The following is a 15,880-nucleotide window of genomic DNA, read 5'->3' as shown; positions in this document are numbered from 1 at the left end:
AAATCTTGGGTGATTGCTCAAAGCTGACAAAAGACTTCATAAATATGAATGCTTCCTTTATGCAAAGGTATCGGAACATTGTCCTTTTTTTTTTTATTCGTTTCATAACTACATTCAGTCTTCTTACCGCCAAAGGTCTTGAATTTACCTGCAAGGGCGGAGATACACGCAACTTCTGACTTCTTTTATTATCTTTCCAGGAAACTTTGTATCAAGTTACTGATGTTTGTGAAAAATTCAGCTCATGCTCGAATTCAATTTAGCACCAGTAAAAAAAAAAATGGTTATTTGATGTCACCTTTTACGAAAAGTTGCGAAAAATGCCGAAAGTTAAGGCTATTTTACTCAAGTATCGAGCTATTTCTGTCTGCGTTTAAAACACCAGTGACCCCAGCCTTTGGAAACAAGCGTTTAGCTTTTGTGTGGATAGATAAACACTGTATGATACTGAATCCCGAAGCTTGGTCCGAGCATGAGGGCCCAAGAAAGCCGCCATTCCATTCAGCAGAATCTCGGTGTCCCAGTTCAGCGCCGAAATGAAAACTCGACGAATGAAGTCAAGCAAATAAGTAATAAATTCTTCAGCTGCGCATTTGAAAGCTTATCTAAAGGATGAAACCTCATAAAGTGGGAGCAACGTTTTCGATAAATGTTGTGCCTAAGTTTCTATTTGGCTTCTCAGTGTCCGCAATAAAACAAAATAAGACAATCAACATGGCTGGTCCTTCAGTAAACTGACATCCATTATCATCGCCTTCTCCTCAATTCCGAGGATTAAATGGGTGAGAGAGACCCCATCTTCCTCCACAGGTGAAACCTTTTATTTTCTTTTCATTGTTTCCGTCAGGTTTAGGTCGCCCGTCCCGTCGGCGTCTGTTTTCAAAGAGAAAATGAGGCAGAGGAGGAGCGAGAAGAGGATTGCATTAATCTGGCAATATGATTATAACTGCTGGCTTAATTTAGAGACTGTCATAAGCGACTTTACTCCCATGTTTTTCTTAATGAGGGACCTGGAAGTTTATTAACTTGTAATTTATAAGAGATAAGACCTGATAGGAGAATGTTGACAAGTTTGTGTACTCCAAACGAGTAAATTTCTTAATGAGAGACCTGGAGGTTTATTAACTTGTAATTTACGAGTGAGAAGACATGCTAAGAGAATGGTGAGAGGTTTGTGTACTTCAAACGAGTGAAAGAAAATGGAGGCAATTTTAACCATTAAATGGGAAGTAATAGACCCCCAAATCTTATCACGCTTACGTATGCCATCAGTTGCAAAAACAACCGATAAAAATATCCAGTAAAGGAACAAAATAAAGATTAAATATTCGACAAAGAAAACGAAGATATGATGATGAAACCCACAACAATGACCAGGAAAATTGCGTCCTCCATTGGCTGACGAGAATGACGTGATTGCTTGCAACGAGAAACCGGCAAATTGACCGAGAATCGAAAATAACTGGAACCTGAGATTTGCTTGTTGTGACGTCAGCAAAGTCACCATGACCCGATCAATCACGGCCGCCAAGATCTTATTTCTGTGTTGTGTATCTTGGTCTACGTTCTCGTCTGTTGAAAAGTCTTTTGGGTTGAAAAATTGAAGTTATTAAAAAGACACACAAACACACACATATATATAGTATATATATATATAATATATATATATATATATATATAAGATATACATAATATTCGTCTCCAGCTTTATGTGACACATACAGCTTCTGTGAAATTCTGCCACTCATGTCTTCACTGTGCTTTATCTCCCTTAAATCTCAGCTCATCTGCATACAACATTTTCACAGTTCTTTTAGAAGTAGGTCTAAATATATGTGTAGATATATATATATATATATATATATATATATATATATATATATATATATGTGTGTGTGTGTGTGTGTGTATACATATATATTTATATATTTAATTTAAAAGTATGAAAGGTACACACAGTTGATGTAGCGCATCCTTAAGTCAAAAATGTCAAAAAATTAATAAATATATAAAACCAAGAATGCCTGACGGTTTCGCTCTACACTGAACATGCGTCATTTGGGGAGGTCTGTTGCAGGAGCAAACTAATAGGGATTATAATATATATATATATATTATATATATATATATATATATATATATATTATATATATATATATATAATGAAAACCACGTAAAAAAGAAAGTGGAAAACCGGGACTTGGAACAAGTACTTTCGTAGTTTATTCTACATTTGCAAGTTCTCACTTGTTCCAAGTCCTGGTTGTCACTCGCCTTCTTTTGTGGATTTTATGATATTCTCAAGCACGTGGACTTTCATGCTACATTGAATATATATGAATGCATATATGAATTTTTATCACATAAACTGTGATTCATATTACATGCATTAAGCTACAAATGTCCTTTAATATCCAATTTGCTCTACCTAGGAAATAATATATTTTCATATATGTTAACCAAAGGGGAATTTTTTAGTTGGTAATAATTTCCTCTTCCCGTGGATTCGAACCAGCGCACAGACAGAGGAGAAATCAGGAATTCAGTGACATTACCGACTCGGCCAACAAATCCACGGGAGGAAGAAATTATCATCAACTAAAAAATCCCCCTTCGGTTAACATGTATGAAAATATATCAATTCCGAGGTAGAGCGAATTGGATATTAAAGGACATTTGTAGCTATATTATATATATATATATATATATATATATATATATATAATCGATATATATATATATATATATATATATATATATATATATATATATATATATATATATTTAAAGACAAAATCCACGAAAGAGAGAGAAACGATGGATTTTGTCTTTATATAATTATATGGTCATCGCGTTTCATATAAAATCAACAGAGATACAGTGTTTAGAGGACTGATGACGTATGGTACTGAGAGTAATTTCTTGAAACCCATTTAAATACTATTTATTTATTTATTTATTGTTTGTGGACGCAAATATAGTATAATCTTCAGGCATAAGGATGGCTGATTTCTATTTTCTTTTTTTATTTCGTCTGAAACGAGTATACTAATTTTAAAGTTCCGGAATTCTGACAGGGGATACGAGAAATTTGAGAACGACTAGTGCTTCATTTCATAATCCTTAAAGCCACTATATTAGCTTGGTCCCATAATAGGAAGCAGAAGGACAATAATAGGTTTACCACCTTCCTATCCGAGCCTGGTCAATACTTCATCCTACAGCGTCAGCATCCCTGCATCCGTGATGCTTTACCTTTCTGTCAATTTTCAGCCACCACAGCTCATTACGAGTGTCGTTGTCACCTGATCTTGGATATAAGCCTCGTTACAGATATAGGACTCCATGCTGTAGCTGGGTGTTGGGGGGGGGGGGTGCTTTTTTTTACCTCCCATGATCCAAGGAAGTTCTGTATCACACAGCTGAATACGTAACAAGTTTTAATCTTTTTTAGTATAGTACAGCACAGACGAGACGACAGTACGCAAGCAAGCATTCATAGGAACAGATAAACTTAATATTGGAATAATGACTGGTTGATTGAATATAGAATCTAGGCCAAAGGGCAAGCACTGGGACCTATGAGGTTATTCAGTGCTGAAATGACAACTGAGAGTACAAGGTTTGAAAGGCGTAACAGGAGGAAAACCTGCCGGTTGCACTTTGAATAAATTGTTATGAGTTGATGGACAGCAAGATGCAAGAAGGAGAATATGAAAAGAGGTACAATAAAAGGAACGAAAGGGGTTGCAGCTTGGGGACAAAGGCACGCTGCAAAGAACCTTAAGTAATGCCTACAGTGCACCGCATGAGGTGCACTGATTGCACTACCTCCCTGCTAAATACACACACGTTTCTCGAAGACGTACCATTTAAATATAAAAAATGCTTTAACTGACAGTAAGTCCTGATAATTCTAATTACAACAATAACAATATTCTTGTCAGTTTTAATCTACCCTTTTATACCGAACCGAAAAGAACATACAACATTCTTTTAAATTGTAATCTACCCTTTTATACCAAACCAACAAGAGCAACATTCTTTTAAGTTTTAATCTACCTTTTTCTATCAAACAACAAGAACAAAAACATTCTTTTAGGTTTTAATCTACCCTTTTATAACAAACAAAACAATAACAACATTCTTTTAAGTTTTAAGCTACTTTTATATCAACCCAAACAACAACAACAACGACATTCTTTTAAGTTTTAAACTACCCTTTTATATCATCCCAAACAACAACAACAACATCAACATTCTTTTTTAGGTTTTGATTTCACTTTAGAATCAGACAACACTTCAGCTTCGTTAAAATTTGACGAACACAGACATTTCCTTCACGCTGCGCCAGTGATCCCAGCCTTCACGTCAGCGTAGAGCATTAATAAAAAATCAATCCTTCAAGTTAAAGGCAACAGGGTGGAGGCCTGCTGTTGGAGGAGGTGTCTCGACATGCTATTTATAACCATTTATACGACATATATATATATATATATATATATATATATATATATATATATATATATATATATATATATATATATATATATATATATATATATATATATATATATATATATATATATATAATGTACACACACACATATATATACATATATATAACATATTTCAATGTGTGTGTGCTTGTCAGATGGCTATTCTACACTGTGTTAGTTTCTGCTTTGCAAATTAGTGATCTTACATGCTTGTTCCATTTGCACGCTTGCACACGCTGAATAATAACGATATTAATAATAATAAATAGACTAATAAGACAAAAAGGCGAAAGTGGTGCTAATCATGTTTGGCCTGGTGGGCAAAGGCTCTGAACGATTACTGACGTCATTTCCGTTGAAGATAGTGTCGCCGGCCGATAAAAAAAAAAATGGCGACAGACTAAACCGTAGAAATCGATATCAAAGTATTTTTGGTCAAATTCTCAGAAAATATTTTGTATCATCAATTGTCAATTGGTTTTTTTTTCTGCGTACTTGAACTTTTCTTCTTCTTCTTCTTCTTCTTCTTCTTATTATTATTATTATTATTATTATTATTATTATTATATTATTATTGATATCATGATATAATAATAAAGGTTTTATTGAAAATAATGGCTATTTCAGCCGCGTTTATTTTGTATAAAAGTATCTATATTCTTCTTATTACTGACTTTTTTTCTGTACTCAAGTTGGCTATTAAAACGACAAATGGGGGATTCATTAAAAAAAACGTGGTATTTGTCAAATTGAATATTCTATACAAAATGCAGTGCAAATTGGATCTTATGCCTAATTGCCAAAAGATACTAAATGACTCATTCTGGATTCCTCTTGCTCAGGGGCGTCTCTCTCTCTCTCTCTCTCTCTCTCTCTCTCTCTCTCTCTCTCTCTCTCTCTCTCTGAGCAAGAGGAATTCAGAATGAGTCATTTAGTATCTTTTGTCAATGAGGCTTAAGATCCAAGTCGCACTACATTTTGTAAAAATATATGATTAAAACCAACGTTTTGCACGACTTTTTTTTTCAATAAATACCTAATAATAATATTAAATAATATAAATATTGTAGTGAATCTAATAAAAAATAATAATAGTAATATTGAAGTTTTTTTTAAAAAAATTTTTTTTGCCAATAGGTTTACTGAAATTATCCAACAAATCTCTAGTTGCATTAAAAAATTCGAATGAGTATAATTATAATAATCAAGTAAATATAATCAATAACAATACCAGTTTTTGACATGATAGATTTTTGGCGTTATTATTATAATAAATTAATAATAATAATGAATTAATAATTAATAATAATAATTAATAATAATAATAATAAATCAATATAATAATAATAATTAATAATGTAACTTTATTAAAAGTAATGGCATAAAGTATGCTTGAGAGAGTCTGCTTCCTAGGTGCAATATAATAATATAATAATAATAATAATAATAATAATAATAATAATAATAATAATAATAATAATAATAATAACAGGGTTGGCAAAAACCAATGGTTTTTTTTTTTTTTTTACCAAAAAACCTTTGTTTTTTTGGTTTAAACCATGTAATGTGTTTTTTATGGTTTTTTTCACTTTTTTGTGCTACAAGGGGTGGTTTTTTTTATGGGTTTATTTTCATTTTGGGCTACCCAGTATAAAAATAAAGCAATTTTAAATGATAATCATACAATTCTGTGGCCCTGTATGTACCTGATATACAAGTTTGAGTTTTCAGTCATTTCTCATCTTAGCCCTTGCTCCTGGTGGCGTGCATTAAAAGGCAAAATTGATATCAGTGTGATAGAAGATATCTGTGGTTTGCTTAATGGACTTACTTCAAGTGCAAGCGTTGAGAGAATCTTTTCTATTTTTGGGTTGGTACACTCCAAACTCAGAAACAGACTGGGAATCAAAAAGGCCGGGAAGTTGTTTTTTTTTTACACAAAGTTTTAAACAAAGACTATAATGTAGATGAAACAGACTAATTTTTTTTATGTTTTGTAGTGTTGATCAAGTTACCTTGACATTGAAATTTTTACTTTATAAACCAATTTCGTCTGAAAAATGATGCATGGTCAGAGGCTAGCATTTGGATGAAAGACAATTTATTTTTCTCCTGTATTACAAGTCTTTTTTTATTATTATTATTATTCTTTGAAATTGTAGTTTGATTTGATTTTTATTTTTGTTAACTACTGGTAACATTTGTGGTTATCACCACCAAATGGTGTTTATTTTTGAAATTTTTCTTGTTTATTTGAATGAGTCGTTTTGACCTAGGTACTTGAACTAGATGTGAATAACTGATTGTTTTCTTCATATATACCTGTGCTAACATTTGTAGTTAACACTAAATGGTGATTATTTTTGAAATTTTTCTTTTATTTGAATGTCTTTTTTACCCATTTCAACTTGAAATAAATAATTGCGCTCTCTCTGAAGCTATGATTAACACGATTGTTTCTTTTTATATAACTAACATCACCCCCTTTTTTTATTAAAGATATAAAATAATTTACAAATTTCTTTTAACCTAATTATCTGAGGTTTACCAATTGTATGAATATGTTCAGTTACATTATGGCACGGTAACACAAACATAATGTAAGATATTTACAATTCAGAATGTTTTAGTAGGCTAAACAAGTAAACATTAAAATTGCCAATTTTATTTGAAAATCCAAGTAACTGATAAACAGACCAAAAGTTGCCAAAAATATATATTACCCAAAATAAAAGTTATAAAGGAAACATGAAGACTAAAAAATATAAAAAAAAACATAAAAACCAAAAAACTATGGTTTTTTATTGAATGGTTTAAATCATGGTTTAAACCATTTGCTTTAGTTTAAACCATTTGGTTTGAACCGCCAACCCTGAATAATAATAATAATAATAATAATAATAATAATAATAATAATAATAATAATAATAATAATAATAATAATAATCGAACATTGTCAGTCTTTTTTCATACTGAACACCTGATTCGTTATCAATCAAGAAGAAGCTCTCGATAGGTGTGAAGGCAAAGTTTCAGGGAAGTTTCGTTCTTCCCACAACCTAATGACTGAAAGTTTCGGACCATCGGAAGATAAGGTCATTTGGAAAAAAGGGGGTTTTCACAGAATACATTACGAGAGCATAGGGATCGTATGACACGGTTCTGCAAATAAATGAATTTTACACACACCACACACACACACACACACACACACACACACACACACACACACATATATATATATATATATATATATATCCAAAAAAAAGCGAAGAATTTGAGAAGTTAAGAGGGTATTGTGGTTATTACAATTCTGGTAAAAATGACCAGTAGATTCTGCGCATATATATATATATATATATATATATATATACTATAATAATAATATATAAATATATGCATATATCATATATATATATGATATATGTATAGATATATATGTATATGTATATATATATACATATATGTGTATATATATATATATATATATATATATATATATATATATATATATATATATTTACGTATGTAGTATATACACGAGTGTCATAATAAATTGAAAAATAGTAAATAGCAACAGTAAACAGTAATTAATATCAGGTGAATAATAGTGTTGACACTGGCGGGTAAACAAGCGAACAGTATACATAAACATCCTTGTGGCTGAGCTGCAAATGAAAAGGGAATGAGTATTAATGCGAGTCTTTCTTTCTCTCTTTCTTTCTTCGTCCTTTCTTTTAATTTTCAGCTGAAAATCCTCCAGGACAGATTATAAACCCAAGATGGTTCCAAAAGGAAATCTGCTTTCAGACAGACAAGTTACAGGAGACATCAGCAGAAAGCAGGATTAAACTTGCTCTTTGCTTTAAGACATAGAAATCAGAGAAAAACACAACTGCACTAGGTAAACTATTCCACATTTTAGTTGTATCCAAGATGAAACTTCTAGCAAAATGAGTAGTATTAAACCTTACACTGTTTTTTGGCAACTCTCAAGGAAAAAGAACAGCCATCATATAAATGATGGCTCAACAAGAAGAAGTTCCAGAAGACTGCTGGGCCTTGACCCAGGCTGACAACCTACACATCTCTTGAAAATGGGCCACAGATAAAGGCCTGAAAGTACTTGAGTGTTGAGTAAAATAAAATGTAAATACTTATAAGTAAACACGTTTTACACAGTGATTTTGTGAGTTTCTTTTTCAATCTTCAGAAGAAAACTGAAAGAAGTTTTTGTTTGGTTCTTACACTGTTTGCTACAGCAGATTGCCCAGTGTTCCAAAATTCACACTGTGGATTCCAGCATTTCTCGAATTTCATGATTTGGCGACAATTTACCCCAGGATTAATAAGTTTTTATCTTTTACTATTAAACAGTAGCAATTCCCCCAGCTCCCTAGAGACTACCAAAACACCCTTTCTCACAGCCAGAATACTAATACACCTATGGGAGGAGCTTAAGCAAAAGAAGGATGCCCTCAGTTACTCTTGAGCAGAATACCGATTATGATGTTCGTTAGGTCAACCCAAGAAAAATAACACTAAGAAAATTAAACTGACGACACTTATTTCATAGCCTATTGGAAATTGTAACCTATCATTGTCGTTAGAATAGGCACACATAATTTCAAAAATCTTCTGAAAGGCCGAACAGTGATCCACGAAATCTTCGTACTAACTAACGCGGAATCCGGACATGGCCATAACTGGGCAGACAACGTGGAATGAATTTTGTGATAAATGAATGAACAATCATGAAATTTAGGCCATAAGCCCAAGCACTTGGACGTTTTTAGGCACTAGGCGCCAAGACAGTGAAAAAGAGGAAGTTCGAGTGGTTTGGCAGAGAGACAAAGATCCAGAAAACGTATGAAATATAGCACAATGATCTAAGGCGAAATTATCATAAAACTCTTCACTTTCACTAAGAGGTAATACTTAAAACAGGCTGGACAGCAAGATGGAAGAAAGGAAGCAGAAATGGAGGTAAAGTAAAACTGCTAAAAAAAAATGAGCGCAACTAAGGGCTGCAGGTATGTTGCAAACATCCTTTAGTAATGCCCACAGAGCGCCATGTGAAGTACACTGTCGGTTACCCGACTACGAGGTAAATTTCCCAACGTCCAAGGATTATGGAAATGTCAAAAGTTTGCACATCAACTTCCCTCATTCATACTCATTTGGTTTCTATTTCTCTCCACCATTGAGTCTCTTGGAGTAAGGATATGGAAGAAGAATATGACTTGCAGGAAAAATATACTATTATTATCATTATTATTATTGTTGGTAGCAGCAGTAGTATTAGTAGTAGGTTATGCAAAAAAGCCTAAAATCATTGAAAGCTTTCCAGGCTACAACAAAACAGAATGCTCGTGTATAAAACACTATAAAACGAAAGGAGGAGAAAAATATAATCAAGTACAAATGACTAAATAGATCTAGAAACGGGATCCGACTGTGAATTAACATCCAGGAAAAATTATCAAGAATCGAAAAGCAACTATTAAAAATATAAACTTGCTCAGCAAGACGTCACAAAATAGGATATCCAGTTCATGTGACGTGACAGGTTTAAGAATTTAGAAAAAGTGAAACTAAACGATCATATATATATATATATATATATATATATATATATATATATATATATAAAATAAAAAGTGAACTTTAGTATGCTTAAGGTGTTATTGACGATGCAGAGAAGAAAGCCGAGATGGCGAGCTGGTGAAGTTTCTCTCTCTCTCTCTCTCTCTCTCTAAGTCACTCAGCAGACCATCCCTAATGACCTGCTTTAATTAACTTATTACCAGGTAATTACGGAGATGACTCTAGTTCAATTTGTTGCTCAATCTAAATAGCGTGAAGTCGGAAACTAAATAGCCGATTTACTGGAAGATAACAAGCGATTCACCACCTGGAGTTTGGTGCTTAACTGAAGCCAGATATCCTTGTACATCGTTCTGATCTTGTTGAGGTGCAAGATTACGAAGGCTCTGTCAGTAATTCAAACTTCTTTTCGTTCATAGGACAACTGACTGATATATATATATATATATATATTATATATATATATATATATAGACAGGTATTATACATAATGCATGTATATAAACACACACACACACACACACACACACACACACACACACACACACATATATATTATATATAGATATATTATATATATATCATATATAATAAAAGATGTTGTTATATAAGTATATTGTTACAGATTTACATTAATATGTATGTACCCATACATAGATATATGTATAAATACGTATAACAGTACTATGGACGAAAAGAAGTTTGAATTACTGACAGAGCCTTCGTAATCTTTTACCTCAACAAGCGCAGAACGATGTACAAGGATATCTGGCTTCAGTTAAGCACCAAACTTCAGGTGGTAAAGCACTTGTTATGTTTGTATGTGTGTGTGTGTGTGTGTGTCTGTGTGTGGAGTGTTTTGGGCTGAAACTGGCCGAACGTATCGGGAGGGAAAAGGTTAGGAAGGAGCTTTAAGAACGGGATAATCGGATTTAGAGATCAATTAAAAAGGCAGTTGGGGAGGAAGATATTTAGGCAGATATCTGGTAAAAACAACCACACATCATAAGTCCCGCCTCGAAACGCAACCTGGTCCAATTTTGAATTATTTATTTTTTTAATATGACAACGTGTTTCCTGATTTGAAAAACGACCACCGAGGTACCGAGCTTACTGCTGCTTATGCACATACCCACGCACATATATTTATATATATATATATATATATATATATATATATATATATATATATATATATCTATATATATACTATCTTTAAAAATACTGAGACATACTTCAGACTAAAAGAAAAAAAGCTCTATGGTGATAATTGGACGGAGTGGAAGCTTATGGAAGGGCTGTTACAGATGAGGTATGGAGAGAAAGAGGACGTAAGATCTGGCGGGCAATAATTCTGTAGGGAGTGATCAGGAGTTCTTATGATGAAAGTGAAGCTTTTATTAGATCTGATGTGCAGACGGGACTGATTGGATCGGTGTAAAAGCGAGACGCGGACAAAGGTGTTATGTCCTCTTCGATGTTTTTCATGGATGGAAATACGAGAGAAGTCACAGAAATGTAGGAAGAGGTAGGTACACGACTCTGGCATTATTAAATAGCGTGATGACTGGAGCATCGAGTGGTTGATATTTGCAGGTGACACAATGTTAGTTCGCAATAGTGAAAAGAGGTTCAAAAGAGCTGATCGTTTTGAAAGCTTTTGTGAGAGGAGAAAATTGACGATGTGTGTCAGAAAACATTATGATAATGTAGATTTTAGGAGACTGTAGTGGTTAGTTCGTGATAAAATCTCTGACAAAGGTCCGGAGGAGAACAAGAGTGATTATGAAAGCCAAACCTGTTGAACTAACTCTCATTTATGGAAGTGAAGTGTAGGTAATGAATGAAAATGTAAGAAAAATTGAGAGGCGCTCCATAGTGTATGTGGACTAGGAAGGGATGGTTGAGTGTAAAAGGTGAGATAAAAGGAGATGGATTAGAATGTCCTGAGATAGTTTAAACATTTAGATAGAATGGAGGCCTGAAGGATGGTTTAAACTGCTGGCTAAACACACAGAAGGAGTTCATGGAATAGAGGAGCCATAGCATCCAGAAATTCAGTGGATAATTGCAAACGAAAGGCGAGTGGCGCAGTGTATGCGGGCAGATTGAAACACTTCTGAATCTCCTTTATAGAAGAGGCATGGGCTGATGGGGAAGTTTTCCGCTTAGGGTTATCCTTGCCCATCATGAAAAAGATGAATATAGCAATTAGTATGATAACCAATATTACCGTTTCTTATGAGTATGCCCCAGAAGAAACGGTAATATTGGTCATCGTACTGAATGCTATATTCATTTTATGTATATATGTATTACATTTATATAATAATATGTTATATATGATATATATATTATATTATAATTATATATAATATATATTATATATTTTTATATATTTATATATATATATATATATATATATATATATACATATTTATTTCATATAGTACGAGGTTGACCTTTATCCTGGAACATCATATTTCCAGCCGATAATTTTTCATCGTTATTGTAAAAATAAAAAATAAATCATATTTTAGACCAACGCTTAACATGTATTGAACAGCTGCCTATTTGCTTACATAGCTAGGAGGATATCGGTCTATTCGGAATTTTGCGTTATTCGTTATCAAGTCCTCCTTTTTTTTAGAATTGATAATTACTGTTAATAACTATATATATATATATATATATCTATATATATTATATATATATCATAGTATATACAGTAATTATCAATCTAAAAAAGAGGACTTGATAACGAATAACGCAAAATTCCGAATAGACCGATATCCTCCTAGCTATGTAAGCAAATAGGCAGCTGTTCAATACATGTTAAGCGTTAGTCTAAAATATGATTTTTTTTTTTTTTTTTTTTTTTACAATAACGATGAAAAATTATCGGCTGGAAATACGATGTTCCAGGATAAAGGTCAACCCTCGTACTATATGAAATAAATATTATATACATACTTGCACACATACACATACGTATATATATAATATATATATATATATATATATATATATATATATATATATATATATGAAATAGGCCTATACGTCATGATACTCGTATCACCAACGAGAGGGCTTTGAGCAGTTTCCCAGTGGACCTGGAATGAAGCAGGCATATGCCATCAAATCCGATTAGGCTTTTGTTGACCTGAACAGTGAATTAGGTACTACGTTAAGCCAAAGCCAGCATGAATAAGGGCATGGACCTAGCACAATAATCGAATAATAATATTAGCTGAGTACCCCCTTGAAGTGGAAAACGGAGTATCGATGAAAATGGTAACCTCATCTGTAGCATGCATACGTACTACATACACACACATATACATACATATATACATATAATACACATTATGTATATATATGCTTGAAATCACCAGAACACGCGATGCATTTATGAAGATGTATACCGCACGAGAAAACAAAACACTAGTTATAAATCTTTACTGGTCTTGGCCTTCTGTTTTCTAAGACATCTTGATTTATACAGAGCGCTTCGCGTTTTTCAGTGTTACGTAAAGTATAACGTATTCTGAGTATATATATATATATATATATATATATATATATATATATGTATGTATAAGTATGATATGGCTTGGAGATTGGCGAACCAAGAGGCACCATGACTTGAAAAACTTATGCAAAACACACACACACACACACACATATATATATATATATATATATATATATATATTATATATATATATGTGTGTGTGTGTGTGTGTGTGTGTGTGTGTGTGTGTGGTGTGTGTGTTAGTAATTCAGTTAATAAAATATATACGACTGCTGACTCTGATATGACTTGGAGATTGGCGAACCAAGAGGCACCACGACTTGAAAAACTTATGCAAAACACATACACACATATACACACAAACACAGACACAGACACACACACACACACACACATATATATATATATATATATATATATATATATATATATATATGTGTGTGTGTGTGTGTGTGTGTTAGTAATTCAGTTAATAAATATATATGACTGTTGACTCTGATAAGACTTGTAGATTGGCAAACCAAGCATCACCAAGACTTGAGGATCTTAAGCAAATTCACTTTGCAAAGAGCAACGCTTTACATTGCAAAGGGGCCTATGACTCCCACAAGACACCAGCAGCGAAAACAAGAAGACTCCCGTTGTTACTCATCGCGTGAGTCACGTATTGACTATATATTTTATGTTATTTCAAATGCTCAGAAGGCGAAATTAATTATTCTATATATATTCTATGTTATTTCAAATGCTCAGAAAACGAAATTAATTATCATTCTGGAGATTCTGAACGCGCTTTTTGACGATGATGTAATCAAGTTGTCGATAGTGTACAAGCAGGCGCCGACGCCCACTGCTAATGAGCCTCTGTGTGACGTTTTCACTCTATGGGTTGCTATAACTGTATTTCTGTACAAACGCATTAATGCAATCTATGTCAACAACACTAAGGGGAATATTTCCATAACAGACTTTTTAAAAAATGTTAATTTGCAAGCTAAACATATTTAATTATAGGTTCATGTTGTTGCTCTACTGCAGTTACCTCGTCTGTAAAATCCTTCTTTCTTAATAATGTTCGGGAAACAGTTTCATTCCAGTGTTTACTGGGCGCGTTCAGTTTGCCACTTTTTCCACATTTCGCGTAACAACTCTCTTACAGTTTAGATTCAGGTAAATGACTCGTGCAAGTCATTCGAGTTTGGTCCATTTCGCGCAAATAATGACGGGAAGTTCGAGTGAGACCGCCTAGGTGCGAGTACAGGAAATTCACACATTTTTCCTCATCTTCCGAGCTTAGCAATCACAGCGGGACAAAACTCTGTTTATAGCTTTATCTCATCCACTTACCACAGCTGGACTCGGACGAGGACCTCACCATCTGCTAGCACTGGTTCGGGTCGTTTGACAATCTTCACTGACTTGAGGCCGCCGAAACCATTTAGAATGACAGCTCTCATCTCCTTCACCGGCTTTTCTTCCTCTTGTTTCTCCTCCGTTTTGGTTTCCTCTTCGGTTTTGGTTTCTCCTTCCACCTTAGTGTCGGCGTCCGTCATCGTTGCTGGCGTTGGAGGGTAAATGATTCCTCTCTCTCTCTTCCCCTCTCTTTCTCTTTCTCTCTATGGCTCGCAAGCCCAACAGGTGGTGGAGGAATGGACCGGGTGGTGGAGAGGAGGAGAAGGAGGCGACGGATTTGGTGGAGGAGTGGGGTGGGGGACACGGGATCTCCCTCCCCTCTGTATTTCTCCCGAAGAAACTGTATATTCCATCTCAGGACATGGTAATCCACCGGAACTTATTAAATTCCCACGTCAACTTTAAGTCGCTTGTCGTATTCCAAGCGATGTCAGACACCACAGAGTTGCTTACGGTCGTATTTTGCCATCCATATGTCGGCAAAAGGAAGTCAAGCGAACAGGGTTTGGAAGGCTGTTGTGAGTCACGGAGCGCTTGCGTGCATATCCGCCCTGCGCACACTCTTACTTCATTCATGGATGTTTTGATCTAGCTTTCATTCACCCGTGTCATTCACCACTATTTGGTATAAGAATATGTACATTGCACCAACAGCAAGCTGATTATATTGCTATTATGAGTTATGGAATGGAGTTTAGTATACCAGGTTTGCGAATTTGCGCGCGTGTCAAAGTGAGTGTTATGTGTTTGTGTGTTCGTATGTATGAGAGAGAGACACACACCGACAGAGAGTAATGCACACTCACTGCTTGATGATTTTGCC

The 15,880-nt window shown here is 34.0% G+C and overlaps 1 protein-coding gene across 1 annotated transcript in view; it reads right to left on the bottom strand.

Annotated features, from left to right (window-relative positions):
• The window catches only part of LOC135216054 (synaptic vesicle membrane protein VAT-1 homolog-like), a 33,477-nt gene extending 17,871 nt beyond the window's left edge, over positions 1-15,606 (bottom strand). Inside the window, exon 1 of the mRNA XM_064251027.1 lies at positions 14,992-15,606. Within this exon, the coding sequence (XP_064107097.1) occupies positions 14,992-15,197 (206 nt within the window). The 5' untranslated portion in view covers positions 15,198-15,606. The remainder of the gene's footprint in view (positions 1-14,991) is intronic.
• Between the last annotated feature and the right edge of the window lie 274 nt (positions 15,607-15,880).

Source organism: Macrobrachium nipponense, chromosome 6 (genome assembly GCF_015104395.2).
Source record: "Macrobrachium nipponense isolate FS-2020 chromosome 6, ASM1510439v2, whole genome shotgun sequence".
In the NCBI taxonomy this organism is placed as follows: Eukaryota; Metazoa; Arthropoda; class Malacostraca; order Decapoda; family Palaemonidae; genus Macrobrachium; species Macrobrachium nipponense.
This window is presented reverse-complemented; position numbering and strand designations above follow the sequence as displayed.